We start from the raw sequence: 27,882 nt of genomic DNA, 5'->3' as shown, positions 1-27,882 counted from the left end.
GCATTTTGGAAAATGTTTGAAAAAGATATTTTATTGGCTGCCTCATTACAGGAGTTGCATGTTCTGTTAAGATGAATGACCATCATTGAAATGTGATTTCTGTCATTCTGAGTACTATAGGTGGACGCCCTAATGGGTTACGCACCCAATGCATATGGGTCCGGTAAATTTCTCGAATGGGCGGTAAATTAAAATCTTCCTGGTCACATTGTCCGGCGCCACATTTTCCTAAAGGAAACCCTGATTCAGTTATACACAGTTATAAACCTACTTGAGCGTGTTCACTGTGTCCTCAGTCAGACCAGTGATGGGCCTCTCGATCTCCAAGTCCCGGCGGCTGTCAAACAAATACATCAATCAATCAATTCAACCCAACTACACGGGCAGTTAATCTTGGGGTTATATGTACAGTACCTGTTGTAGGAGTTGCAGAAGAGGGCCAGGTTGTCCTGGTTAATATCCTGGGCAATGTGCAGGCGATATGTCTGGGTGATCTCCTGGTTGTCAGACAGCTCATCCTGAGGAGATGGCACAGATAGGTACATCACTGTCAACCACCCACAGTATTCCTCCAGTAGGCTCTGCCCCGGTCCTAGTCTCCCACCATTCCAAACTGCCCCCACACACTCACGTCACTGAAGTGGTGGGCCATCACTATGTCAACCAGGTTACTGGTCCAGCCGGACATCTGAAACAAGAATAAATAACACGTTCCAAGGTGCCAATCTATTATGGCTCTATGATGAGAAAACAATGCACAGAGTTAGCATTGAAGTGTGCGAGCACGTTCTCACCTTGGACGCGGCCCAGTCCATCCAGCCCTTTGCACAGGGGTCTACATTGATGAGAACCAGACCTTCAACCAGGGCAGGCTCATTAAGCTGGGAGAGAGAGAGAGAGAGAGAGAGAGAAGAGGGGGTTACTTTGATGAGAACCAGACCTTGAACCAGGGCAGGCTCATTAAGCTGGGGGAAAAGAGAGAGAGAGAGAGAGAGAGAAGAGGGGGTTACTTTGATGAGAACCAGACCTTCAACCAGGGCAGGCTCATTAAGCAGGGGGAGAGAGAGAGAGAGAGAGAGAAGAGGGGGTTACTTTGATGAGAACCAGACCTTCAACCAGGGCAGTCTCATTAAGCAGGGGGGAGAGAGAGAGAGAGAGAGAGAGAAGATGGGGTTACTTTGATGAGAACCAGACCTTCAACCAGGGCAGGCTCATTAAGCTGGGGAGAGAGAGAGAAGAGGGGGTTACTTTGATGAGAACCAGACCTTCAACCAGGGCAGGCTCATTAAGCTGGGGAGAGAGAGAGAGAGAGAGAGAGGAGGGGGTTACTTTGATGAGAACCAGACCTTCAACCAGGGCAGGCTAATTAAGCTGGGGGGGAAGAGAGAGAGAGAGAGAGAGAGAGAGAGAGAAGATGGGGTTACTTTGATGAGAACCAGACCTTCAACCAGGGCAGGCTCATTAAGCTGGGGGAGAGAGAGAAGAGGGGGTTACTTTGATGAGAACCAGACCTTCAACCAGGGCAGGCTCATTAAGCTGGGGAGAGAGAGAGAGAGAGAGAGAGAGAGAGAGAGAGAGAGAGAGAGAGAGAGAGAGAGAGAGAGAGAGAGAGAGAGGAGGGGGTTACTTTGATGAGAACCAGACCTTCAACCAGGGCAGGCTAATTAAGCTGGGGGAAAGAGAGAGAGAGGAGGGGGTTACTTTGATGAGAACCAGACCTTCAACCAGGGCAGGCTCATTAAGCTGGGAGAGAGAGAGAAGAGGGGGTTACTTTGATGAGAACCAGACCGTCAACCAGGGCAGGCTCATTAAGCTGGGGAGAGAGAGAGAGAGAGGAGGGGGTTACTTTGACAGTACACTGACCACACTGTGCTGGGTTGGATAGGAACCCAGGCCCTCCCACTTTATAGCCAGGGCAAGCAGCAAAGTCAACACACACACCTAAATATTCATGTTATAGCCCAGCACTTGACATCTTTCACAGCTCTTAGCAACAAATTAGAGCCACATCATCCCCCACCCAATTACCCAGCCTCCAATTCACTTCCACAGATAAGTGAGGACGATGGATAAAACAAACTAGGTGTTAACCCACTTGAGAGTATGTATGAACACATAAATTAAGTGTTATCTTTTCTCCAACTCCTGTTTCTCTCTTTCCTTCTCTCCTTCTCTCCTCCACATTGAGCCCGATGTTTGCAAGGCTTAAATTAACTATAATTAACACCCCTCTTCAAGTAATCTCTGCTCTTAATGTATTCCTCTCACTCACACCTACCTTCAGAATGCATTATCTCCGCCAAGGCACACTGTGGTGTGCAGTGCATGGTGGGAAATAGGGTCGATGTTAAGCATCAAACTAACATTTGTACAGTAATATACAGTGCCTTCAGAAAGTATTCAGACCCCTTGACTTTTTGCACACTTTGTTGTGTTACAGCCTGAATTTAAAATGTATTCGATTCAGATTTTGTGTCACTGGCCTACACACAATACCCCATAATGTCAAAGTGGAATTATGTTTTTAGAATTTTTACTACAATGAATAAAAAATGAAAAGCTGAAATGTATAGTGTGTAGATTGTCGAGTAAAATATATATTTAATCCATTTTGAATTCAGGCTGTAACAAAAACATGTGGAATAAGTCAAGGGGTAGGAATACTTTCTGAAGGCACTGTATATCCGGTCAATGCCACATGAGACTCGCATGCTGACTCCATCAGTCCAGTCATGCACTCGCGAGAAACTGATTCATCCAAATCTTCTATCTTTTTGAGAGATTAAATGAAGCTGGTAATAAGAGCAGGGAACGTGATGACTCTGCTGGTCAACATGTTCTGAGATTAGCTGCTGGAGATGGAGGAAGATGGGGAATGAGGTTTAATGGTGTGGATTTATGGATAGGTTTAGATACCACCATCTACTGTGGGGTGAGCAGGAGTGCATGTGGTATGTGGGGGACTAAGACGAATGGTGACTTACAGCCAGTCTGGAAAGGATGTAGGCTCCAGCTCCAACTCCAATCCCAATCACACTGTTCACCCTGGGGAAAGGGAAGAGAACAATATAGGCCTCGAAGAAGACTCAATAATAAAGTAATTTTGAAGCTTTCCTAAAGACAGTGCAAGAGTTAGTTACAGAAACACTGCAGGAGAACTTACTTCAGTTGAGCCATGACAGAGGGCAGCATCTCAGAGAGCTCATCCATGGTAGGGTACTGGTAGCTGGGACAGACATAAAATACCAAAAATAATAATAACATATGAGTCATGATTGTGGTGATACTTTGTCATATTTGAGATGATGTTGAGGACGACGACTGAGGAGTGAACCGGTCTCTCACCCCGTGGGGAATGGGGGAGCACCCTCCTGCTGTCCTGGGGCGTCCACATGGACCACAGCAAAGTGGGATGTGATCTCCTGCATGTCCTCAAAATTGAACAGGGTGTTGAAACAGGACTTATCTGCAGGGAGGAAGAGACACGGCAAGTTTAAAAGACACCTCATTGAGGCACATACTACTTAATATCTAACAGAAACTGCAACACAAAGTAATCAACAACAAAAATCCACTAAGATGCTAAAACACTCTTAGTGTTGTTTTCCATTGAGGCATCCAAGTGTTGGTGCAATCCAGTCTGATCTAGTGGCTCATATCCCCACAGCCAAAAATGAGGCCTACATTCAACCATCCAGCTTCTTACATCATCTCCAACTGTTCTAATGAGAACATGATATTATATACTGAACAAGAATATAAAGCGCAACATGCAGCAATTTCATTGATTTTACTAAGTTACAGTTCATATGAGGAAATCAGTCAAATTGAAATAAACTCATTCGGCTCCAATCTATCGATTTTACATGACTGGGAATACAGATATACATCTGTTGTTCAGATACCATAAAAAATAAAATGACAATAATATAATTGGGCCTCACAACGGACCTCAAGATCTCGTCACTGTGTTTTTGTCCATTTAAATTGCCTTCGATAAAATGCAATTGTGTTTGTTGTCCATAGTTTATCCCTGCCCATACCATAACCCTATCGCCACCATGGGGCACTCTGTTGACAACGTTGACATCAGCAAAACGCTCGCCCACACAACGGATTGGATTAGATAACATGTAAACAACAATGGATTATCTTGGCAAAGGAGAAATGCTCACCAACAGGGATGTAAACAAATTTGTGTACAAAATGAGAGAAATAAGCTTTATGTGCATTTGAACATTTCTGGGATCTTTTATTTCAGCTCATGAAACATAGGACCAACACTTTACATGTTGCATTTATATTTTTGTTTAGTGTAATTAGGTGTGTTTGGAGAGATTAGCCTAGCTAAGCTTTGAAATAAGAGCCTGTCTCTGTCTGTGTGTGATGCTGTACTCACGGTTGAGTCCAATGTCATGGTAGGTGAGGATGACCGGTCTGTTGCCCTTGGGGCTGCCCCTCATCGTCACATGCAGGACACCATGGGGGGTCTCGATGTCATGCTCCTGGAACACACAAGACAGCATGGTCTGGGGTGTCTGTGGAGCTTAGAGGAGCCAGCCTTTTAGTGACAGTCATACTATAGGAGGTGCAGATTTCAGGAAAAACACAATTCACAATTCATACACTGAGTAGGACACTTTCTCAGTGAGGCTAAGTGCCAGTAGTAGACAGAAAATCAATCATTTTCTCAAAGGATGTGCGTTTCATACAGTAGAACTCATTAAAACAGGGTCCTCTGCAGTGGAACAGTCAGCAGGTAGCCTACAGTGCTTTCAGAAAGTATTCACACCCCTTGACATTTTACACATTTTGTTGTGTTACAGCCTGAATTTAAAATGGATTAAATTGAGATTTTGTGTCACTAGCCTACACACAATACTCCATAATACAATCATCTGTAAGGTCCCTCAGTCGAGCAGTGAATTTCAAACAAAGATTCAACCACAAAGATCAGGGATGTTTTCCAAAGCCTCGCAAAAAAAAAAAACGTTTGGCCAAGAAATCAACTATATGTCCTGAATACAAAGCGTTATGTTCGGGGCAAATCCAACAACACACCACTGAGTACCACTACATATTTTCAAACATGGTATTAGCTGCATCATATTATGAGTATGCTTGTCATCGACAAGGACTAGTGAGTTTTTTTTAGGATAAAAAGAAATGGAATAGACCGAAGCACAGGTAAAATCCTAGAGGAGAACCTGGTTCAGTCTGATTTCCACCAGACACTGGGAGACAAATTCACCTTTCAGCAGGACAATAACCTAAAACACAAGGTCAAATATACACTGGAGTTGCTTACCAAGACGACATTGAATGTTCCTGAGTGATCTAGTTACAGTTTTGACTTAAAAAGCGGTTTGAAAATCTATGGGAAGACTTGAAAATGGCTGTCTATCAATGATTAACAACCAACTCTGCAGAGCTTGAAGAATTTTTTAAAGAATATGCAAATATTGTACAATCCATGTGTGGAAAGCTCTTAGAGACTTACCCAGAAAGACTCACAGCTGTAATCGCTGCCAAAGGTGCTTCTACAAAGTGTTGACTCAGGGGTGTGAATACTTATGTAAATTAGATATTTCTGTATTTCATTCTTCATAAATTTGCAAACATTTGTAAAAACATGTATTCACTTTGGCATTATGGGATATTGTGTGTAGATGGGTGAGACTATGTAATCCATTTTGAAATCAGGCTGTAACAACAAAATGTGGAATAAGTCGAAGGGTATGAATACTTTCTGAAGGCACTGTACATGATGATCCAGACTGATAATGGAGGCTGGATCATGACCCACTCTGCAAAACTGTTCCGTCTCACGCCACTGCCACACACACACACACACACACACACACACACACACACACACACACACACACACACGCGCAGATGTTGTGTGGATTAAGGAAGCAGGGCCCGCTCCATGTCCTGTCTCACAGATGCACTGCCTGCCACAAGGTAGCCTCCGCTGATGTCTGGTTAATCTAATTATCTAAGGATGGAAATAGCAGTCCGTCCACAGCCCTTAGGCCTGCCTCTAATTCCACATGAATGTCATTTAACGGATCACAACTTCCTCCAGACACACACACACACCATCAGCATAACACAATAAACGAAGGCAATACATATAGAGAAACAACCATACTCTAGTAGTAGCCAGGACAAACATATTTTCACTATTTCACTATCATCAGCAAAATCAATAAATCATAGCACATTTTTGGGCTCATTCAGTAGTTTTTACTGATAAAGTAGAATCATGTAGATTTGTTTATTTTTTATATACCATTTATATTCCTAAAAACATACATTGAAAATGATACTGTTGCTGCTTCCTGTCGTCATTGCTTTTTGGTTTATGGATGAGTGTCAAAACACCAGTTTAAGATGAATAATTAATATGCTGAAATAAGTTGTGATATTTTGAAGACCAATACATAAGTTGCTTCCCACACACATTCACCAATATCTACCATGCAATCATCAAGACTGGAATTGATTAGCTTGTTCTACTGTAATCAATAGCGCCTTCAAATTAATCACTCACGTCAATATTATATTAAAATCAATAGAACTTGGACAATAACCTCAGCGACGTGTACCGTTTGCGCTCTTCTAACAGACAAACCTCAATGAAATGGGGTTTTCTACATGTGTCTGTCGAGTAAATCAATACATGATAGTAAATGTAGCACATTCACATTCTAACAACAATTACATCTATTTCTTCCTACTTTAACCACGGAGAGACTTAACAATGGTCCTAAGGTCAGTTTAACCAGGCACTCTAGACATAGGCTCATGCAGCTGGCTGAACGTTGGACATCCCTACTAGTAGGCTTACTGTTAAGTCAAACTGGTGTTGTGGTTTCAATAACTTTGTGTGTGATGCATGTTTTTGTCTGGTAGCAATAATGGTGTGATGTCTATTTCATAATCGAATACTGTAATAGAAAAGCAGAGACCCAAATATAGGACTGCTAAATATATGTGTGCCTGCTTCAGTGTTCAGTTTCCGTTCATTGGTGCAGTTGAAAACCACAGAGAGGGTGGTTGAGGGCCGTACTGCGTCAGATCTCACTGGATGGCTGCCACACAGACGTAGGGGAGATTAGGCTAAACCAGGCTGTTCAGCAGCCTGCTGGCTGCATACACACCCCATTTCTTAAAAAAGCATCAACATATACACACACCCTATGATAATCAGTACATTGGAGAAGGAAGACACACAGATGAGGACAATAACGTCACTCAAATCATAATTCATGGTGTGTGGTTGTTCTCCTCCAGCTGACACCTGGAAGACTGACACTCTACAGTATCTAGGTGCGGAGGAGTAAAAATAGAAGAGACGGTTGAAAGGCCAGGCTGTGTGAAAGGTTGTTAGTGTGCGAGGGAGGCTTCATGTGAGGTGCCTTCAGAGCACACAGCCTAGTCACTGACCAAAGAGGCTCCAGTAGAGGTTGCCACTTCTGTGCCACAACTGTAGTCTAACCCACAAAACAAAAATGTGTTGTGTAGCTTAGGGCTTTTAACTACCAGATGAAATGGAAGCCTGACGGAAAAAACAAGACAGTAAACAAAGCACTCAATGCATTGAAACCAGCAGCAGTCCCAAAAATTCTAAAACAGACATAGGCCTATCTGCTTCATTGTTTGTTTTTGTGTGTTCCTGGCACAAGGTCAAGGGTGCTGTGCACTGCTGATATTTGGCTTGTTGTGACGAAGGAAGAGGGAAGCACTGCAGAGGTTGTCAACAGTGGATGGGTCAGGTGATGGGGAGAGGGGCTCAGCTGCTGCAATTTACACCCTCTAAATGACATCAGGAGTAACTTCCTAGTTAAAGTGGAACTAACAGCATTTTACCAACATGAAATCTTATTTTAATCTGTTCATATACACCCCCAGGAAGAATATGACATGTAAAAAAATGTGACTTGGTCATTTTCATAAATTCTTAGAATGTTTTGGAATTACGTATACGAAGGCCTTTGTGAAAATTCTATAGCAATATAGAGTGGGAAAGCAGCTGTGTGTTTGGACAATTAATAGACACTGCAAGAAATAAAACATCCCTCTCGTCCAGGACCGGAGTCAACGCAGACAGGTGCCCCATTGCCCATTGGAGCTACAGTAGGCCTTTATGCAAATAAGTATTTTGCCACACAGGACTGCCATCATTCACTTTGAACTGGACTGTGTGTTTACAGGCAGTAAGGCCTGCCATCATTCACTTTGAACTGGACTGTGTGTTTACAGGCAGTAAGGCCTGCCATCATTCACTTTGAACTGGACTGTGTGTTTACAGGCAGTAAGGCCTGCCATCATTCACTTTGAACTGGACTGTGTGTTTACAGGCAGTAGGGCCTGCCATCATTCACTTTGAACTGGACTGTGTGTTTACAGGCAGTAAGGCCTGCCATCATTCACTTTGAACTGGACTGTGTGCTTACAGGCAGTAGGGCCTGCCATCATTCACTTTGAACTGGACTGTGTGTTTACAGGCAGTAGGGCCTGCCATCATTCACTTTGAACTGGACTGTGTGTTTACAGGCAGTTGCAACAGCACGACTTTAGATCATCAGAACGCATTTGCCAAAAATCTAACTTTATTCGTCAGACGCGCCGAATACAACTGGTGTAGACCTTACTGTAAAATGCTTACTTACAAGCCCTTAACCAACAATGCAGTTAAGAAAATATTTCCAAACTAAAGTGAAAAAATGTATTAAAAAGTATTACTGTAAAATAACAATAACAAGGCTATATATACAAGGGTCAATGTGCAGGGGTACAGGTTAGTCGAGGTCATTTGTACATGTAGGTAGGGGTAAAGTGACTATGCATAGATAATAAACAGCGAGTAGCAGTAGTGTAAAAACAAAGAAGGGGAGGGGCAGTTGCCATAGCAGGCGGTGATGCAACCAATCAGGATGCTCTCGATGGACACAAAATACACCTGAATGGATTCTGTAAATACCACGAGTTCTCTTACATTTGGAACTTTACATTCCTATTCACGAAACAACCATGAAAAAGGTAGGCTCTCTCTGCCTCAGTTATGCACATCAACAACAAGATCAACAACTAATGCTATCTAGAGCAAGATGAGCTAATATCTAACGAAGGAACATTAGATAAAACCTCAAACTTTTTCAGCTAGTTGGCCATCAAAATTGCTCTGATAAACAATGGGGAATTGTATCCTCCTCGTCCTTCTGCAGCTTGCTTGCCAAAGCATGCTTGTCCCAACCAAGCACCCAAGCTAACTGGCTAAAGTTGTCTAACTTGCTAGCTACTTCCAGACACAAATGAGAGAACACCTCACTCTGACCATTTTACTCACCCTAGCAGAGCTGGTTAGGCTTTTTACATGTTATCTAGAGCATTCGTGACTGACTTTTACTTTTTTTTGCCTATGTTTACTGACACTGTCATATTCAGAGGGTGTTGCTTGTTTGTAAATTCATCAGTTATTCTACACTCAGATGAGAGTGCTCTGAAATCGGAGTCGATAGCCAGAGTGAATTTGCGAATACAAGAGATATGCTACCTGGATAAGTCATTCATGTTCTTGCTAGCTAACCAAATGACGCCTGCATCTCTAGCTGTGTTTAGCCACCGAAAAACAATTAAGAAAAATTCAGTCACCCACTCCTCCATTGACATGACATCCTCCTAGCAGCCAGCTAGCTAACTAACGTTACGCTCCGTGTTTTTGGCCTTCTATATAAATACGCTAGCCTTTGATCGTATTGACATTCCCAGCCTTAGTTACATTCGTCCGTTTTTGTCCAAAATATTGAGTCATTGAAACAGTGCATCTCAAATGGAGGCAACAAACAATGTACCAGGCCAGCTGTGATTTACCAAGAAATGTATTGGTGAATTAAATTAATCATGCATTAAATTGCATCCATCTATTCTGCCAACAATGCCTTAGTGTTCATCATTGAATGCTGAGTCAAATAGAATCTAATTTGAAAACCTCTTATAAAAAAAAATTTGTAGCATAAACTGGGAATTTGTCATGTTTAACTGATATAATGATTGTCTGTTTGATATCTGCAAAGTAGTTCAAACGCTATCAGTTCCACTTTAAAGAAAACACACACGCTGAACACTATTGGTTACCACGACAACAGAGCCCACAGCCACAAAGTCATAATTATGACTAAACGCCACCCATTTCTACAATTTCTTCTTAAAATGTGATTTTAAACCTAACCCTAAGCCTAATCCTAACCTTAAATGAAGACAAAAAAAAACACATTTTGAAGCCAATTCTGACTTTGCAGCTGTGTTAACTAGTTGAAACTAGTTCCTTATTACAAAATAACACTGTTCCATAATACGGAAAGAAAAGCACCATTGTCATCATATCAGTGGTATTGTTATACAGAGCCACTTTGAGCTAAATGAGGAAGAAAGGTTCAAGGTTGTCTCAGCAGGAGGCGAGGCAGGGTTCTGATAAACACTCAACAGTCTGCTCTGTGCCAACATTTGGCTACATCCCCCCGTAACCTGTGGTGAAAGAGTGAGACACAGGGAGGAGGAGAGATGATAACCTGCAAATTATATGGTAGGAGTCTGTTTCTCTCTAAGACTAGAGCTCCAGCCTCCCCAGTCTGGCCTGGCCACAGACAGGAGCACAGACACTGATCCCAGAAGAGGAAGGAACCAGTCTGGTCCAGTCCACACAGTGGCACCAGGCCGTGACTCCACAAGCAAGAAGGGCAGCCATTTAAAAAATAAACCTTGTCCCAGCTGGTGGTTAATTTCTCCTTTCTAAGAGAAATGCTGCACACAAAAACCAGTCAGTGGGACTGGAAAACAAACCGTGCCATATTAGATTCCTGTAATTACAGGGAATGCAGAGAAGGAGAGGGCCTTCATCTCAAAGGAGAGAGACCTTTCTCCTGTCCTCTAAACCGCACCCCTCCCAGTGCTGAACTCCCACCCTCACCACCATTCATCCACTCCGCCTGCTGGGGTAAACAATGCTTGCAGTGGTACTGGCCCCAAATTTGCGAAGCAGGTTGTTCGTTCCCTCAGTCATACACTCGCCCACATCGCCACAGTACCTAACACACCTTCACATGCCAGAGCAGAGAAAATCACACACACATACACACACCCCCGACAGCTTGCTTTTAGCTTTGTTAGCACACAATCAACAGGCAGGCCACAGGGTGACTGGCATATCAGCAAAACACAACCCCACACACAAACCGACAAAGTCCCACTCACCATTACATCAATGGTTGAACAAGCAATGGCAATCTGGTTGAGGTCCAGAACGGCTGTCATTTTGTCAGTAGAAGAGAGGAGTGTTGTCGGTCTGTCCCTGTGTTGTCTGAAAAGGGGCGGTGGTGGTGACGCTGGCAGCAGAGCGGAGAGCTGGCTGCAGGAGGGGGGCAGCAGCAGAATGGAGCCCACAAGGAACGACTGAAATGTTTGGTAGCAGCAGCTGGTCCCACCAAATGAGGGGAGGGTAATGCGTGAAAGAGGGAGAGGAGGGAAACTAAAGGAGCGAGCGAGGGAGAGGCACGTGTTAATGGGAGCTAGAGAGAGAGACGTGGAGAAGGTGTAGAGAAAGAAAGAGGGAGGGTGCGTTCCTCGCTGGGTAAGCGCAAAGCTCTCAGGGTCGTCTGGACGCTCAGCAACCCTCTAATTGGACTTAGAAGGTCAGATGGGCTGGTAGGAGGCGGGAGAGGGGTAAGGAAGGGTTGAGGAGGGCAGAACGAGTGTCAGGGAAAGGGCGGAGCTCACCAACCCTGACACACATCACCACAGCGTGTCAGAGGAAGAACACAGAAGAGGATCAATAAAATACCTGTGGATTGGCTGACATTGAACATCTGCCTAAACTATCAGGTTTAGGCATACTATGGTAATTACCTCACATACAGTTGAAGTCGGAAGATTACATACACCTTAGCCAAATATATTTAAACTCAGTTTTTCACAATTCCTGACATTTAATTGAAATAAAAATTGCCTGTTTTGGGTCAGTAAGGATCACCACTTTATTTTAAGAAAGTGAAATGTCAGAATAATAGTAGAGAGATTTATTTCAGATTTTATTTCTTTCATCACATACCCAGTGGGTCAGAAGTTTACATGCACTCAATTAGTATTTGGTAGCATTGCCTTTAAATTGTTTAACTTGGGTCAAATGTTTCAGGTAGCCTTCCACAAGCTTCCCACAATAAATTTGGTGAATTTTGGCCCATTCCTCCTGACAGAGCTGGTGTAACTGAGTCAGGTTTGTAGGCCTCCTTGCTCGCACAAACTTTTTCAGTTCTGCTCACATATTTTCTATAAGATTGAGGTCAGGGCTTTGTGACGGCCACTCCAATACCTTGACTTTGTTGTCCTTAAGCCATTTTTCCACAACTGGAAGTATGCTTGGGATCATTGTCCATTTGGACGACCCATTTATGTCCAAGCTTTTACTTCCTGACTGATGTCTTGAGATGTTGCTTCAATATGTCCACATAAATTTTCTTTCCTCATGATGCCATCTATTTTGTGAAGTGCACCAGTCCCTCCTGTAGCAAAGCACCCCCCACAACATGATGCTGCCACCCCCATGCTTCACGGTTGGGATGGTGTTCTTCAGCTTGCAAGCATCCCCCTTTTTCATCCAAACATAACGATGGTCATTATGGCCAAACAGTTCTATTTTTGTTTCATCAGACAAGAGGACCTTTCTACAAAAAGTATGATCTTTGTCTCCATGTGCAGTTGCAAACCGTAGTCTGGCTTTTTTATGGAGGTTTTTGAGCAGTGGCTTCTTCTTCGCTGAGCGGCCTTTCAGGTTATGTCGCTATTGGACTCGTTTTACTGTTGATATACTTTTGTACCTGGTTTTCTCCAGCATCTTCACAAGGTCATTTGCTGTTGTTCTGGGATTGATTTGCACTTTTCGCACCAAAGTACGTTCATCTCTAGGAGACAGAACGCGCCTCCTTCCTGCGCAGTATGACGGCTGCGTGGTCCCATGGTGTTTATACTTGCGTATTATTGTTTGTACAGATGAACGTGGTACTTTCAGGCGTTTGGAAATTTTTCCCAAGTATGAACCAGACTTGTGGAGGTCTTGGCTGATTTCTTTTAATTTTCCTATGATGTCAAGCAAAGAGGCACTGAGTTTGAAGGTAGGCCTTGAAATGCATCCACAGGTACACCTCCAATTAACTCAAATTATGTCAATTAGCCTAACAGAAGCTTCTAAAGCCATGAAAAATGAGTTTGAATGACTCCAACCTAAATGTATGTAAACATCCGACTTCAACTGTAGATGTCTTATCCATTCCAATCCATCCAGTTCTTAGACAAATGCCATGTTAGTGGTTGATTTGGAATTGGGCATTATTGTCAAATCTGCAGTGAACACTAGTTTAGCTGTATGTTCACCCGACATGCAAATATAGAAAATGCACTGTACAACCCCCCTTGAACATAGGTTTTCTTCAACATGTATTAATTTCAGTCAAAAACATGATTGTCTGTGTTTTATATATATTCTAAACACAAGGTTGGAATAATACTGTGAAAATTATGATAATACCCTTTGTGTAAGAGCTGTTTGAATAGTTTTGGTGGGATGGAGTTTTGGCAAGGCTGTAAAGTAGTTAATAGACCAATAAGAACGTTTCAAACCTCTACCAATAACATCTAGTTTTCCCCTCCTCACGAAGACCACTCCCAGACAGTCCTAACTAAATTATGGCTTGAAAAATTGCTCTTTGCCAAGAAGCCATTTGTTGCTTGTTTAACATTTTAAATGAAAAAATAAATAAAATATGCATCACACTGAGGTACTTAATTGTAACCCAGAAATGAATTGATAGAGATAATAATGGCTGCATGGGACTTACATATTTAGGCCTATTGAACAGTAGGTAGCATAATGTTTTGCTGAAAGTAAAAAGTTCAAACAATAGCCTAAATTGACACTTGCACATGTTTTTGTGAAAATGCACTGTACAATTAGTCTACTGTGTCCTTGAACAATTTATTGAACAATTCGATTTTTCATGAGCATTTAGGCCTATTCATTTGAAAGGCTTATTGAACAGTCAGCCGCCTATCATTTTGCTGAAACTAAACAAAATGTGAAAAAATAAAAATGTAAGCTGACTGTCTGTATGGGCTAATACCTTACAGCGGCATTATAATAATACTAAAAAATAGGCTTAGAAAATAAACATAACACAAAAGTTTTGAAAATCAAAGTACCCACTGTCTAGTTATGAGGCTATAATTGCCTACTCTGTCTTACTTTCTTTTGCAGCCTTGTTGAGAAACAGAATAGCATCCACTGTGTCAGGTTTCAGTTGGTACGCATACAGTTAGGCCCTAAAACTTTGGCTTGTGCACTAATGCCAGATAAAAATAATAAAAGAAGAACTTCAATGTAGCCTATAGATATGAATTGCACAAGAATGATATATTAATGGATTTTTTTAATGCATTGTTTTCTTTTTATTCAAATATAATATTTCATGACCCTAAACTAGTACACATTATCCCTTTATTTTTGAAGGCAGGGGCTTTGTTCAAAGCCTGGTTGCCAACTCTGAGGAGCCTGGGCAGGCCTGGGTTTAATCCTCAGTCTGTTCATGGGGAACAGTCTGTCTGCTCTGCCTCCCAGGCCTGCAGCCCCAGCACAGAGATGGAGGGAGCGTTAGCTTAGCATGAAATGGGGGGATTACCTGCAGATTTGGGACGTTAAAACCTGTTGCGACTCTAGGGGCAGTATTTTAATTTTTGGATAAAAAACATTCCCGTTTTAAACGGGATATTTTGTCACGACAAGATGCTCGACTATGCATATAATTGACAGCTTTGGATAGAAAACACTCTGACGTTTCCAAAACTGCAAAGATATTGTCTGTGAGTACAACAGAACTGATGTTACAGGCGAAACCCAGATAAAAATCCAATCAGGAAGTGCCGCATTTTTTGAAAGCGCTTCATGCCAATGACTCCTTATATGGCTGTGAATGGGCTACGAATGAGCTTACGCTTTCTACGTATTCCCCAAGGTGACTCCTTATATGGCTGTGAATGGGCTACGAATGAGCTTACGCTTTCTACGTATTCCCCAAGGTGTCTACAGCATTGTGACATCTTTTTACGCATTTATGTTGAAGAATAGCGGTAAGGGACCACATTGAGCAAGTGGTCACATGATGGCTCCCGCAGAAGCTCTTGCGTAAAGTACTGAGGTAGCCATTATTCCAATCGCTTCTAATGAGAAACCTATTGTCCCGACGGATATATTATTGAATAGATATGTGAAAAACACCTTGAGGATTGATTCTAAACAACGTTTGCCATGTTTCTGTCGATATTATGGAGCTAATTTGGAAAAAAGTTTGGCGTTAAAGTGACCGCATTTTCAAGTCGATTTCTCAGCCAAACGTGAAGAACAAACGGGAGCTATTTCGCCTACAAAAATAATATTTTTGGAAAAAAGGAACATTTGCTATCTAACTGGGAGTCTCCTGAGTGAAAACATCCAAAGTTCTTCAAAGGTAAATGATTTCATTTGATTTGCTTTTCTTATTTTCGTGAAAATGTTGCCTGCTGCTAGCAGAGCCTAGCATAGCATTATGCAATGATAAACTTACACAAATGCATGTCAAGCGTTGGCTGTAAAGCACATTTTGAAAATCTGAGATGACAGTGTGATTAACAAAAAGCTAAGCTGTGTCTCAATATATTTCATTTGTGATTTTCATGAATAGGAAGATTTATGTCTGCTGCTTTATGCTAATTAGTTTGAGGCGATGATTACGCTCCCGGATCCGGGTTTGAGAGTCGCTTAAGATAACAATGTCTTTCTCAGACAGCTAGAACTCCGGACCTTGCTCCCTATCTTTCATGCGCACTCAGTTTCTTTGTCCACACGGTTCTGTATCAGAGGGTAATCCAACCAGCCAGTAGGACCATCAGTGTTTGTGGCCCATTGTTCCATTATGGCCCATTTTCAATTTGGTGTTTTTCAGCAATAAATGTCAGGAGAGCCTACAACATAACGTATTCATTAAAAGGGAAGAATAAACTCTCCTTAATCTCTAGTACACATATTGTGATGGCAGTTTATTTCAGAACCAATTTGCACTAATAGGCTGTGATTTAACCATAGGCTCTCATGGATGATGATATATTTCACCATCTCCTACACTTTAGAATCTAGTCTAGAGACAAGAAACTAAAGATCGACCACACACACACACACACACACACACACACACACACACACACACACACACACCCCTGTGTCAGAAATAGCTTTGATAACATTAGTACCAAATGGATTGAGGGCAAGATTAGGGCCGATTCAGGTCAGGGAATGCAGCCCAAAACCATATCCCAAACTGGGTCAGTGCCATTTTTGCTACCTAGACCCAACCCTGGGATCCCTCATCACTCTGGTCTGCAGTAGGCTAACCATGCACCACAGCCTTGGAGGCTGGCAAGGACTGATAAACCCCAAATAAGAGCAGGTTCCTGGAGTTAGAACAATCTTAACTCATTGAAGTAAAGTGGCAGTCCTGGAATCACACAACAAATGTCAAATAACACTTTGTCCAAGTGGAATGTTAATGAACCACGCCAGGCTAACTTTGTCTTAAAGACAAAGCTGTATGTACTACCTACTTGACCTGGAAGTTAAGACAGAGGAAATTACCCTGAACATTCTACAACTGTGTAGATCACTAGGCCAGGCTCTGAGCAGACTTGCATCATTGACATTTGATAGCTTCTAAAGCGGAGATCTAAAAGGTGGGGTTCTTTGAGATGTCTGTCTGTGAGCGTACTTCAAGCTTCTTGACAGGAAACACCTGCCTTATAGTGACATTACTGTGAGGGGGAGAGGGTATCCCTGCAAATGAGGGTTCCCTGAGCCACATACAGCCCCCTCTCTGCAGGGTACATGCTTTCTGCACATCGAGGGTGTGGGAGAGACTAAAACCAGGTGTTTTGTGCAATGCGAGCAAGTTGGCTTCTAGTTTACAATAACTGCTAACTGTCATGATCAGCCAACAAACTGTCAACTCGTTGTGTACAGTACTGAACTATCAACTCAAAAAAAGACAAGAAAGAGCAACTGATGCCTGCATAGAAAAATGTCTCTTCAGAAAATTGCAGTTCAGGGCATCAGCCTAAGAGGGCGCTACAGACTTACTTATTACCATAAGATAGTGAGTTGTACATTTTCCATATCAACCAATGTGTTTACACTAACCTGTGCATTCATCTACCCCTCCTCTCCATTACCATACTCTCCTCCCCACCACCCCTGATGGCCGTGTTGGGATATAAATACCCAACCCTCCAAAAATGACTCCTTCACATTAAATCTGTCTCTCGGCGGGCGCCCAACATCTGTCGTAAGGAGTCAGGACCCTGCCCTGTCATCTAGGTCACAGAAAACCAGGGGAGACCGCATGACCAACCTATACGAAAAACACTGAGAGGACATGATAAGGAAGGTTGTCGTCAGCACTGTATACCTTATTTCCAGGCTTTGTGCCTGTCAAAGTGCCCATTGCCATATGCTGAAGACAGACAGACCACATGACATGCCAGGGTGGAGGATAGGATGGTGTCAAGCAGTCACATCAATAACATCAACGAGTAGGCTAACCCCGAACAAAAACAAACCCAAGCCCAAAATATTGCTTACACATGGCCAGTCAAGGACACCATCATCAAACTAAAGAACACTTGTCATGGTTAAAGCAAAGAAATGTTGAATTCAGCTGTCAGCAATACTTAATTATATCAACTGATGGTTTTGCAATTCTATACCCTTGCTCCCTGGGGTTTAGTCAGAGACTCATACGTGTGCTAATGATGCCATCTTCTGGAGGCCAATCACTGGTGCTTTGAGGTACACTAATATTACACAATTTCCACTCAATCACTGGACTGGAAAAATATCGCTACTGTGTCAAGAATAGAGGTAAGGGGATTGCCATGACAACCATGCCTTTTTATGTTTTGTGACAGACAAAATGGTGAATAGTGATGCACTGCCTGTTTCCATTATCATAACCACAACTCGGTCTCACCTAACGACAGCCCAGTTGAACCTAATGCTCTCCGGGAGACCCATAGGGCGGCGCACAACTGGCCCAGGGTCGTCCAGGTTAGGGGGGCGTTTGACCGGCAGGGATGTCCTTGTCCCATCGCGCACTAGTGACCCCTTGTGGCGGGCCGAGCGCATGCACGCTGACATGGTCACCAGGTGTACAGTGTTTCCTCCGACATATTGGTTGGCTGGCTTCCGGGTTAAGTGGGCATTGTGTCAAGAAGCAGTGCGGCTTGTTTGGGTCGTGTTATGGAGGACGCATGGCTATCAACCTTCGCCTCTCCCGAGTCCGTACTGGAGTTGCAGCGATGAGACAAGACTGGAACTACCAATTGGATACCACTAAAAGTGGGGAGAAAGAGGTAAGAGTTTTTTTTTAAAGGCAAACAGAACACACACCGAGAACACTGTCCTTCATTCCATCCTAAACCAATGTTCATACTTTCCATTTCTCCCTTCTAACCATGATGGATAGGAGACCAAATTAAGTGACCGAGTACAGCAACCTATTTCCAACCCCTCTGTACGGTTATAAAAATAGGGAAATATTCTTAGGTGTAATGAGGGAAAATGAGAAGAGGAGAGGGTGGATTGGCCAAGGGTTGTAAAGGGTCGGAAAGTATCCGGTAAACTTCCGGAATTTTCCCATGGGAAGTTAAGCCCTGGAATTTGGGGAATTTTGCTTAAATTCATCAAAAACGTTAGCTTTTAACAGTGAACCTTCTTTGTGGGATACACATAAGGCAATTCTAGGTCTTGTGGCATATTTTGGTTAAACTATCCCCAATTCAATGGAATTGCAACCCTCTGCATGTACAGTGCATTCTTCCATCACATGTACAGCTGATTCTCAAGATCTTGCACACAAATGAGATGCTATTGAGCCCACACTACAGCACTGTCTGAGCCAAGGACTACAAGCTTTCTGGTAAGTTTTGATTAACATACTGGGTGGGGTGAATATATTTTATAAACTCAGCAAAAAAAGAAACGCACCTTTTTCAGGACCCTGTCTTTCAAAGATAATTCGTAAAAATCCAAATAACTTCCCAGATCTTCATTGTAAAGGTTTTAAACACTGTTTCTCATGCTTGTTCAATGAACCATAAACAATTAATGAAAATGCACCCGTGGAACAGTCGTTAAGACACTAACAGCTTGCAGACGGTAGCCAATTAAGGTCATAGTTTTGAAAACGTAGGACACTAAAGAGGCCTTTCTACTGACTCTGAAAAACACCAAAAGAAAGATGCCCAGGGTCCCTGCTCATCTGCGTGAACGTGCCTTAGGCATGCTGCAAGGAGGCATGAGGACTGCAGATGTGGCCAGGGCAATAAATTGCAATGTCCGCACTGTGAGACACCTAAGACAGCGCTACAGGGAGACAGGACAGACATATAACAACACCTGCACAGGATCGGTACATCCGATCATCACACCTGCGGGACAGGTACAGGATGGCAACAACAACTGCCCAAGTTACACCAGGAACGCACAATCCCTCCATCAGTGCTCAGACTGTCTGCAATAGGCTGAGAGAGGCTGGACTGAGGGCTTGTAGGCCTGTTGTAAGGCAGGTCCTCACCAGACATCACCGGCAACAACATCGCCTATGGGCACAAACCAGCCGTCGCTAGACCAGACAAGACTGGCAAAAAGTGCTCCTCACTGACGAGTCCCGGTTTTGTCTCACCAGGGGTGATGGTCGGATTCATGTCTATCGTCGAAGGAATGAGCGTTTCACCGAGGCCTGTACTCTGGAGCGGGATCGATTTGGAGGTGGAGAGTCCGTCATGGTCTGGGGCGGTGTGTCACAGCATCATCGGACTGAGCTTGTTGTCATTGCAGGCAATCTCAACTTTGTGCGTTACAGGGAAGACATCCTCCTCCCTCATGTGATACCCTTCCTGCAGCTCATCCTGACATGACAATGCCACCAACCATACTACTCGTTCTGTGCGTGATTTCCTGCAAGACAGGAATGTCAGTGTTCTGCCATGGCCAGCGAAGAGCCCGGATCTCAATCCCATTGAGCATGTCTGGGACCTGTTGGATCGGAGGGTAACATGGAATGGTATTGTTTTTTTATTACATTTAAATAAAAAAATCTTTACAGGAAAATGCCATGGGCACTATCTGATGTGTGGAGACATTTCACTGCAGCTAATGTAGAAGGAAAAGCTGGGTACGTTTGCAAATACTGTGCCAAAACATTTGTTGAAGAATGCAACAAAGATGCAGAATCATCTGGCCAAGTGCATACAATTCCCTCAGCGCTCACAACAAGCAACATCTGACAAAAGTCCCCCTAATTCTATTCGAGGTGAAAATGATGAATCAGACACCTTATCGGTAGCAACAGCTCATGGTCCTCCTGGAATCAGTTTTTTTGACTCAATGGAGGAACGTAGTCAGAGAAATGCTGATGAATGTCTTGCTTGAGCTTTATATGCAACTGGTTTACCTCTGATGTTCACAGGCAATGTGTTTTGGAAGAGATTTCTGAATGTTCTTCACTCAGCACCCTCCAACCTAGACATGCTTTATCTAATATTTTGCTGGATGCAGAGTTCAACAGAGTTCAAGTGAAGGTCAAGCAAGTCATAGAGAAAGCTGACTGTATTGCAATCATCTCTGATGGGTGGTCAAATGTTTGTGGGCAAGGAATAATTAACTAGATCTCCACTCCTCAACCACTATTTCTACAAGAGCACAGACAAGGGACAACAGACATACTGGTCTCTACATTGCAGATGAGCTGAAGGCAGTCATCAATGACCTTGGACCATAGAACGTATTTGCACTGGTGACAGACAATGCTGCGAACATGAAGGATGCTTGGTCTAAAGTGGAGAAGTCCTACCCTCACATCATGCATTGAATCTGTTCCTCAAGGACATCATGGCACTGAAAACAATAGAAACACTCTACAAGAGAGCCAATGAAATGGTTAGGTATGTGAAGGGTCATCAAGTTGCAGCAGCAATCTACCTCAATTAGCAAAGTGAGAAGAATAAGCTGCCCGCAACACCCATTGACGTTGTGATGTCATCATGCTAGACAGTCTCCTGGAGGGGAAGGAGTCTCTCCAAGAAATGGCCATATCACAGTCTGCCGATATGGACAGCCCCATCAAGAGGATCCTCCTGGATGATGTATTTTGGGAGAGAGTGGTAAGCAGCTTGAAACTCCTGAAACCTATAGCAGTAGCCATTGCACAGATTGAGGGAGACAATGCCATCCTGTCTGATGTTCAGACTTCTTGCAGATCTAAGAGAAGAATCCGTACTGCCATGCCCACTTCACTGTTGCTCCAAGCAGAGGAAACTACAGTTCTGAAATACTTTAAAAAACATGAAGACTTCTGCCTGAAGCCCATACATGTTGGACCTCAAGTATGCTGGCAAGAGCATCCTGTCTGGGGCAGAGATCAACAAGGCCTATGGTGTCATCACTACCATGTCTCGCCACCTTGGCCTGGATGAGGGCAATGTTCTTGAGTCTGGCGAAGTATACTTCCAAGCAAGGGCTTTAGGATGGAGATGCAATATGGCAGTCGTGCCAACATATCTCGTCAGCCACCTGATGGAAGGGAGTTTGTGGGTCTTTCCCCTGTTGCCTCCATCATCCTCCGAATCCCACCGACATCAGCCGCCTCAGAGTGTAACTGGTCCTTGTTTGGGAACACACACACCAAAGCACGCAACAGGCTGACCAATACAAGGGTTGAAAAATTGGTGGCCATCCGGGCAAATTTGAGGCTTTTTGGGCCTGACAACGAGCCATCCTCAACAAGGTTGGAAAGTGACAGTGAAGATGAGGCCTCAGTCTGATGTTTAAGAGGTGAACATTGAGGAGGTCCAGGGAGAGAGGAAGACAACCAAAGCATTAGTTTCTAGACTTTCATTTTACAGATGTATGTTGAAAACGTTTTTGGGAGATGGAACATTGGGGATCATTCAATATTCCCTTTTGTTGTTGAGTGAAATCATCCCATGTGGAGAGTCAACTAATTTAATTTAAGTTCAATTCGTAACTAAGTAGTTTTATTTATTTCTTTTGGAAGGATACAATCATTTGCAATTATATCTACTTACGATACGGTTTATGTTTCTGTCTCCATATTACATGGTAAATATATCCAATGCAAAAAACATCTACATTTAAATGGTATTAATATTAATTTGCATGTATTCCTGTTAATTCCCATATATTCCCCAAAATGTGCAACCCTAGATGTCACCCCTAGGGCTGTGGCCGTGATTCAATTTTGTCAGACGGTGATTGTCAAGCAAATAACTGTAGGTAATTGACTGTTCGTTATCAAACACATTTAGCATCTCCTGGCTTCCACACATAGTCTACATGCCATTTAAAAAAATTCTAATAAATATATGTAATATAGCCTAAACTTTCACAATAAATCCATTATTTATTTTAGATCTAAAGAAGCATGATATGAAGAAAATGTCGTCTACTTCAAAAGAAAAAAATAGCATACTCTTGAGTTGTCCTTACATTAGGTCCTGATGTGGCTATTATTAATATTTGCCCTTCTCCTTGAGTGTGCTGTACAATCCGAAGCGCCTCTCACTCACAAGGCTCTCTGTCACGTTATTGGGTCTTTCTCACAGGCTACAAGTGAAGACAGACACATTGGGGATGCAAACGCGAGTGTCCTTATCCAATTTTTAGGTGCATATTTAAGATATTGGAAGAACTGTCCACATGTACTTTGTCAGCCAACAAGATGAGTAGGCCTAACGAACAGCAAAAGCACTAGCCTATGCCAATCTACTATCCCCCATAATGCTTCTCTGTATACCTCAATGATGTCGCTCTTGCTGCTGTTGACACTGTGTTAACAACCCTCCAGACGAGCTTCAATGTCATACAACTCTTTCTGTGGCCTCCAACTGCTCTTAAATACAAGTAAAACTAAATGCATGCTCTTCAACCGATCGCTGCCTGCACCTGCCCACCCTTCCAGCATCACTACTCTGGACGGTTCAGACTTAGAATATGTGGACAACTACAAATACCTAGGTGTCTGGTTAGAATGTAAACTCTCCTTCCAGACTCACATCACACATCTCCAATCCCAAGTTAAATCTAGAATCGGCTTCCTATTTCGCAACAAAGCATCCTTCACTCATGCTGCCAAACATACCCTCGTAAAACTGACCATCCTAACGATCATCGACTTCAGCGATGTCATTTACAAAATAGCCTCCAATACCCTGCTCAATAAATTGGATGCAGTCGATCACAGTGCCATCCATTTTGTCACCAAAGCCCCATATACTACCCACCACTGCGACCTGTACGCTCTCGTTGGCTGGCCCTCGCTTCTTTCTTGTCGCCAAACCCACTGGCTCCAGGTCATCTACAAGACCCTGCTAGGTAAAGTCCCCCCTTATCTCAGCTCGCTGGTCACCATAGCAGCATCCACCTGTAGCACACGCTCCAGCAGGTATATCTCTCTGGTCACCCCCAAATCCAATTCTTCATTTGGCCACCTCTCCTTCCAGTTCTCTGCTGCCAATGACTGGAACGTACTACAAAAATCTCTGAAACTGGAAACACGTATCTCCCTCACTAGCTTTAAGCACCAGCTGTCAGAGCAGCTCACAGATTACTGCACCTGTACATAGCCCATCTATAACTTAGCCCAAACAACTACCTCTTCCCCTACTGTATTTATTTAGCTCCTTTGCACCCCATTATTTTTATTTCTACTTTGCACATTCTTCCACTGCAAATCTACCATTCCAGTGTTTTACTTGCTAAATGATATTTACCTCGCCACCATGGCCTTTTTTTTGCCTTTACCTCCCTTATCTCACCTCATTTGCTCACATCGTATATAGCCTTATTTTTCTACTGTTTTATTGACTGTATTTTTGTTTTACTCCATGTGTAACTCTGTGTTGTTGTATGTGTTGAACTGCTTTCCTTTATCTTGGCCAGGTCGCAATTGTAAATGAGAACTTGTTCTCAACTTGCCTACCTGGTTAAATAAAAGGTACAATAAAATAAAAATATGCCAGTTAGGCTCTACACCCCTTGTAAAGCAATTTAATGTGCTAAATTCTAACAAGTTATTTGGCCACTTAAGTTACAAACCTTATTAAAACATACCGCACAAAAAAAGGCATTGTTTCTTATACTGGTCATCATTCACAAGTGGTAGGCTAATATTATCACCCATCAGACTATTCTTGATTTAATGTTGTCTTTACCTACAGTACCAGTCAAAAGTTGACACACCTAGTCATTGCAGGTTCTTTATTTTTACCATTTTCTACATTGTAGAATAATAGTGAAGACAACAAAACTATTAAATAACACATATGGAATCATGTAGTAACCAAAAAAAGTGTTAAACAAATCAAAATATGAGATTCTTCAAAGTAGCCCCCCTTTGCCTTGATGACAGCTTTGCACACTCTTGGCTTTCTCTCAACCAGCTTCATGAGGTAGTCACCTGGAATGCATTTCAATTAACAGGTGTGACTTGTTAATAGTTAATTTGTGGATTTTTTATAGTTCTTAATGCATTTGAGCCAATCAGTTGTGTTGTGACAAGGTAGGGGTGGTATACAGAAGATAGCCCTGTTTGGTAAAAGACCAAGTCCATATTATGGCGAGAACAACTCAAATAAGCAAAGAGAAATGACAGTCCATCGCTACTTTAAGACATGAAGGTCAGTCAATCCGGAAAAACTCAAGAACTTAGACAATTTCTTCAAGTGCTGTCGCAAAAACCATTAAGCGCTAAGATGAAACTGGCTCTCATGAGGACCGCCACAGGAAAGGAGGACTTAACTGCACCTCAGATTTCAGGCCAAATAAATGCTTCACAGAGTTCAAGTAACAGACAAACCTCAACATCAACTGTTCAGAGGAGATTGTGTGAATCAGGCCTTCATGGTCGAATTGCTGCAAAGAAACCAATACTAAAAGAACACTAATAATAAGAAGAGACTTGCTTGGGCCAAGAATCACCAGCAATGGACATTAGACCAGTGGAAATCTGTCCTCCGGTCTGCAGTCCAAAGTTTAGATTTTTGGTTCCAACTGCTGTGTCTTTGTGAGACGCAAAGTAGGTGAACGGATGATCTCCGCATGTGTGGTTCCCACCGTGAAGCATGGAGGTGGTGGTGTGATGGTGCTTTGCTGGTGACACTGTCAGAGATTTATTTAGAATTCAAGGCACACTTAACCAGTATGTCTACCACAGCATTCTGCAGCTATACGCCATCCCATCTGGTATGCGCTTAGTGGGACTATCATTTGTTTTTACAACAGGACAATGACCCAACTCACCTCCAGGCTGTGTAAGGGATATTTGACCAAGAAGGAGAGTGATGGAGTGCTGCATCAGATGTCCTGGCCTCCACAATCACCCGACCTCAACCGAATTGAGATGGTTTGGGATGACTTGGACCACAGAGTGAAGGAAAAGCAATCAACAAGTGCTCAGCATGTGTGGGAACTTCTTCAAGACGGTTGGAAAAGCATTCCAGGTGAAGCTGGTTGAGAGAATGCCAAGAGTTTGCAAAGCTGTCATCAAGGTAAAGGGTGGCTACTTTGAAGAATCTCAAATATATTTTGATTTGTTTAACACTTTTTGGGTTACTACATTATTCCATATGTGTTATTTCATAGTTTTGTTGTCTTCACTATTATTCTACAATTTAGAAAATAGTAAAAAATAATGAATATCCCTGCAATGACTAGGTGTCCAAACTTTTGACTGGTACTCTATACTAAATAATATATGTATGACATTTGTTTTGATTTAGAATGGACCATTATCATGCACCTGTATGGAAACAGGGGCAGCTGGGGAAAAAAACATGTAATCTATGCGATTAAATAGCAAATGGAGGACACTTTCCACATCGTTCATTTTCATGCCAGCCAGGTAGGCTTTACTTCTGTTGTAAAATATAAGCATTGTGCTTAATATTGGGAAAGCTGAAAAATAAATATAGTAGGTCTAGCCTGTAGAAAGTTGATGGGAACCTCATCTATCTATTAGCGGCCATCAGTTGGTTTTCTCACGCAATTGTATAGCATATAGAAATGTAGAGCAACATGAGCTCATGAGCTGTTTGATGAGATTTTCGAACACATTTGCATTGATGTCAGAGTGATTAGAGGGACAAAAGAGTGCTGAGCACCAGAAGTTAGCAAGTTTGGTAGGCTACTAATGACCAGCATCAGAGCTTGGAGAAACCTAATTACTGTCAAATCATATCCAATTTTATTGGTCACATACACATGGTTAGCAGATGTTATTGCGAGTGTAGCGAAATGCTTATGCTTCTATATCCGACAGTGCAGCAGTATCTAACAATTCCACAACAAGACCTAATACACACAATCTAATAAAGGAACGGGATGAGAAGTATAAAATATATGGGCGAGCAGTGACAGAGCGGCTAAGATGCAATAGATAGTAAAGAATAGATAGTGAAGGATACAGTATACAGTGCATACATGCGAGATGAGTAATGCAAGATATGTAAACATTCTTAAAGTGGCATTATTAAAAAGTGACTAGTGTTCCATTTATTAAAGCGGCCAATGATATGATATCAAGTCTGTATGTAGGCAGCAGCCTCTCTGTGCAGGTGGTGGCTGTTGAAATATCTGATGGCCTTGAGATAGAAGCTGTTTTTCAATCTCTCTGTCCCAGCTCTGATGCACCTGTACTGACCTCGCCTTCTGGATGGAAGCGGGGTGAACAGGTAGTGGCTTGGCTAGTTATTGTCCTTGATGATCTTTTTTGCCTTCCTGTGACATCGGGTGTTGTAGGTGTCCTGGAGGGCAGGTAGTTTGTCCCCGGTGACGCATTGTGCAGACCGCACCACCCTTTGGAGAGCCCTGCGGTGCAGTTGCCGTATTGTGACTAAACGGTCATGTGGAATTTGACTGCCTTCATGACTCGTGACTGCCAGTGTGGCGGTAATACGGTCACTGCAACAGCCCTCGTCACCCCTCATACATAGGGCATGCGTTGCCATGACGTCCTTGCTCTCTGCTGGCGAGACGAGGAGTAGGTAACAGAGAATGCTCTATTGAGCACACTCAAGATTCAACGTAGCTCCCTTCCTGCTGCTATATTTAGCTCCAACCCTTGATGGGATTGGCAACTTGCAAGGCTGTTTATTTTCTGTTCCATTAATGCCTGGGTCGATCTGTCTCGGAAATCGTGAAGACGAGGTAGACTTCGAAATAAATGGTGCTTCAGAAGCCAGCTGAGGCGCAGGATGTTAATTTAGGAAGCCGAATAGCACTGAAGGACTGGGAGAGGAGAGTCATTAACGGAATGAGATCCAGCAAGGCTTCTCTCAAGGCCCCTGTAGGCGGCTAGGTTAGCTGTATTACACTGCAAAGCCTCGGGGTTGTTAGGATTCAGTGAATACATCCACTGTTTAATAACAGCAATCTACAGCACACCAACCCAGCGGACACAAGTGGCTGAGCTAACAACATACAGCGCCCCTGTCAAATCTGCCACAAGTATTGCTTGGCCAATCAACCACCAATCAGAGAAGTGTCTTACAAGGTCGCATGAGAGGAGAGAGTGTGTGCGTGGAAATAAGTCAACCATGTATCATAAGGAGAAGGAAACAAAGCTAACTATCAGCTAGATAGATGCACATTACAATAGCTGTGTTTACACAGGCAGCGCAATTCTGATATTTTCAATTGTGAAAAAAGATCAGAATTAGGCTGCCTTT

At 42.9% G+C, this 27,882-nt stretch overlaps 1 protein-coding gene across 11 annotated transcripts in view; it reads right to left on the bottom strand.

Moving 5' to 3' along the window:
• Positions 1-27,882, bottom strand: part of LOC112216022 (protein NDRG3) — a 64,070-nt gene that overhangs the window by 8,575 nt on the left and 27,613 nt on the right. For 9 of the 11 annotated variants that reach the window (XM_024375598.2, XM_024375599.2, XM_024375600.2 and 6 more), the window contains exons 4-11: positions 4,400-4,505; positions 3,346-3,466; positions 3,164-3,226; positions 2,985-3,045; positions 795-881; positions 632-688; positions 415-518; positions 272-337 (exon numbers count right to left, since the gene is read on the bottom strand). In XM_024375598.2, the coding sequence (XP_024231366.1) occupies positions 272-337; positions 415-518; positions 632-688; positions 795-881; positions 2,985-3,045; positions 3,164-3,226; positions 3,346-3,466; positions 4,400-4,505 (665 nt within the window). Of the gene's footprint in view, positions 1-271; positions 338-414; positions 519-631; positions 689-794; positions 882-2,984; positions 3,046-3,163; positions 3,227-3,345; positions 3,467-4,399; positions 4,506-11,262; positions 11,583-27,882 lie in introns of those variants that run through there. The other 2 variants (XM_024375603.2, XM_024375608.2) reach the window with 2 other exon arrangements.

This window comes from Oncorhynchus tshawytscha, linkage group LG16 (genome assembly GCF_018296145.1).
Source record: "Oncorhynchus tshawytscha isolate Ot180627B linkage group LG16, Otsh_v2.0, whole genome shotgun sequence".
NCBI lineage: Eukaryota > Metazoa > Chordata > Actinopteri > Salmoniformes > Salmonidae > Oncorhynchus > Oncorhynchus tshawytscha.
This window is presented reverse-complemented; position numbering and strand designations above follow the sequence as displayed.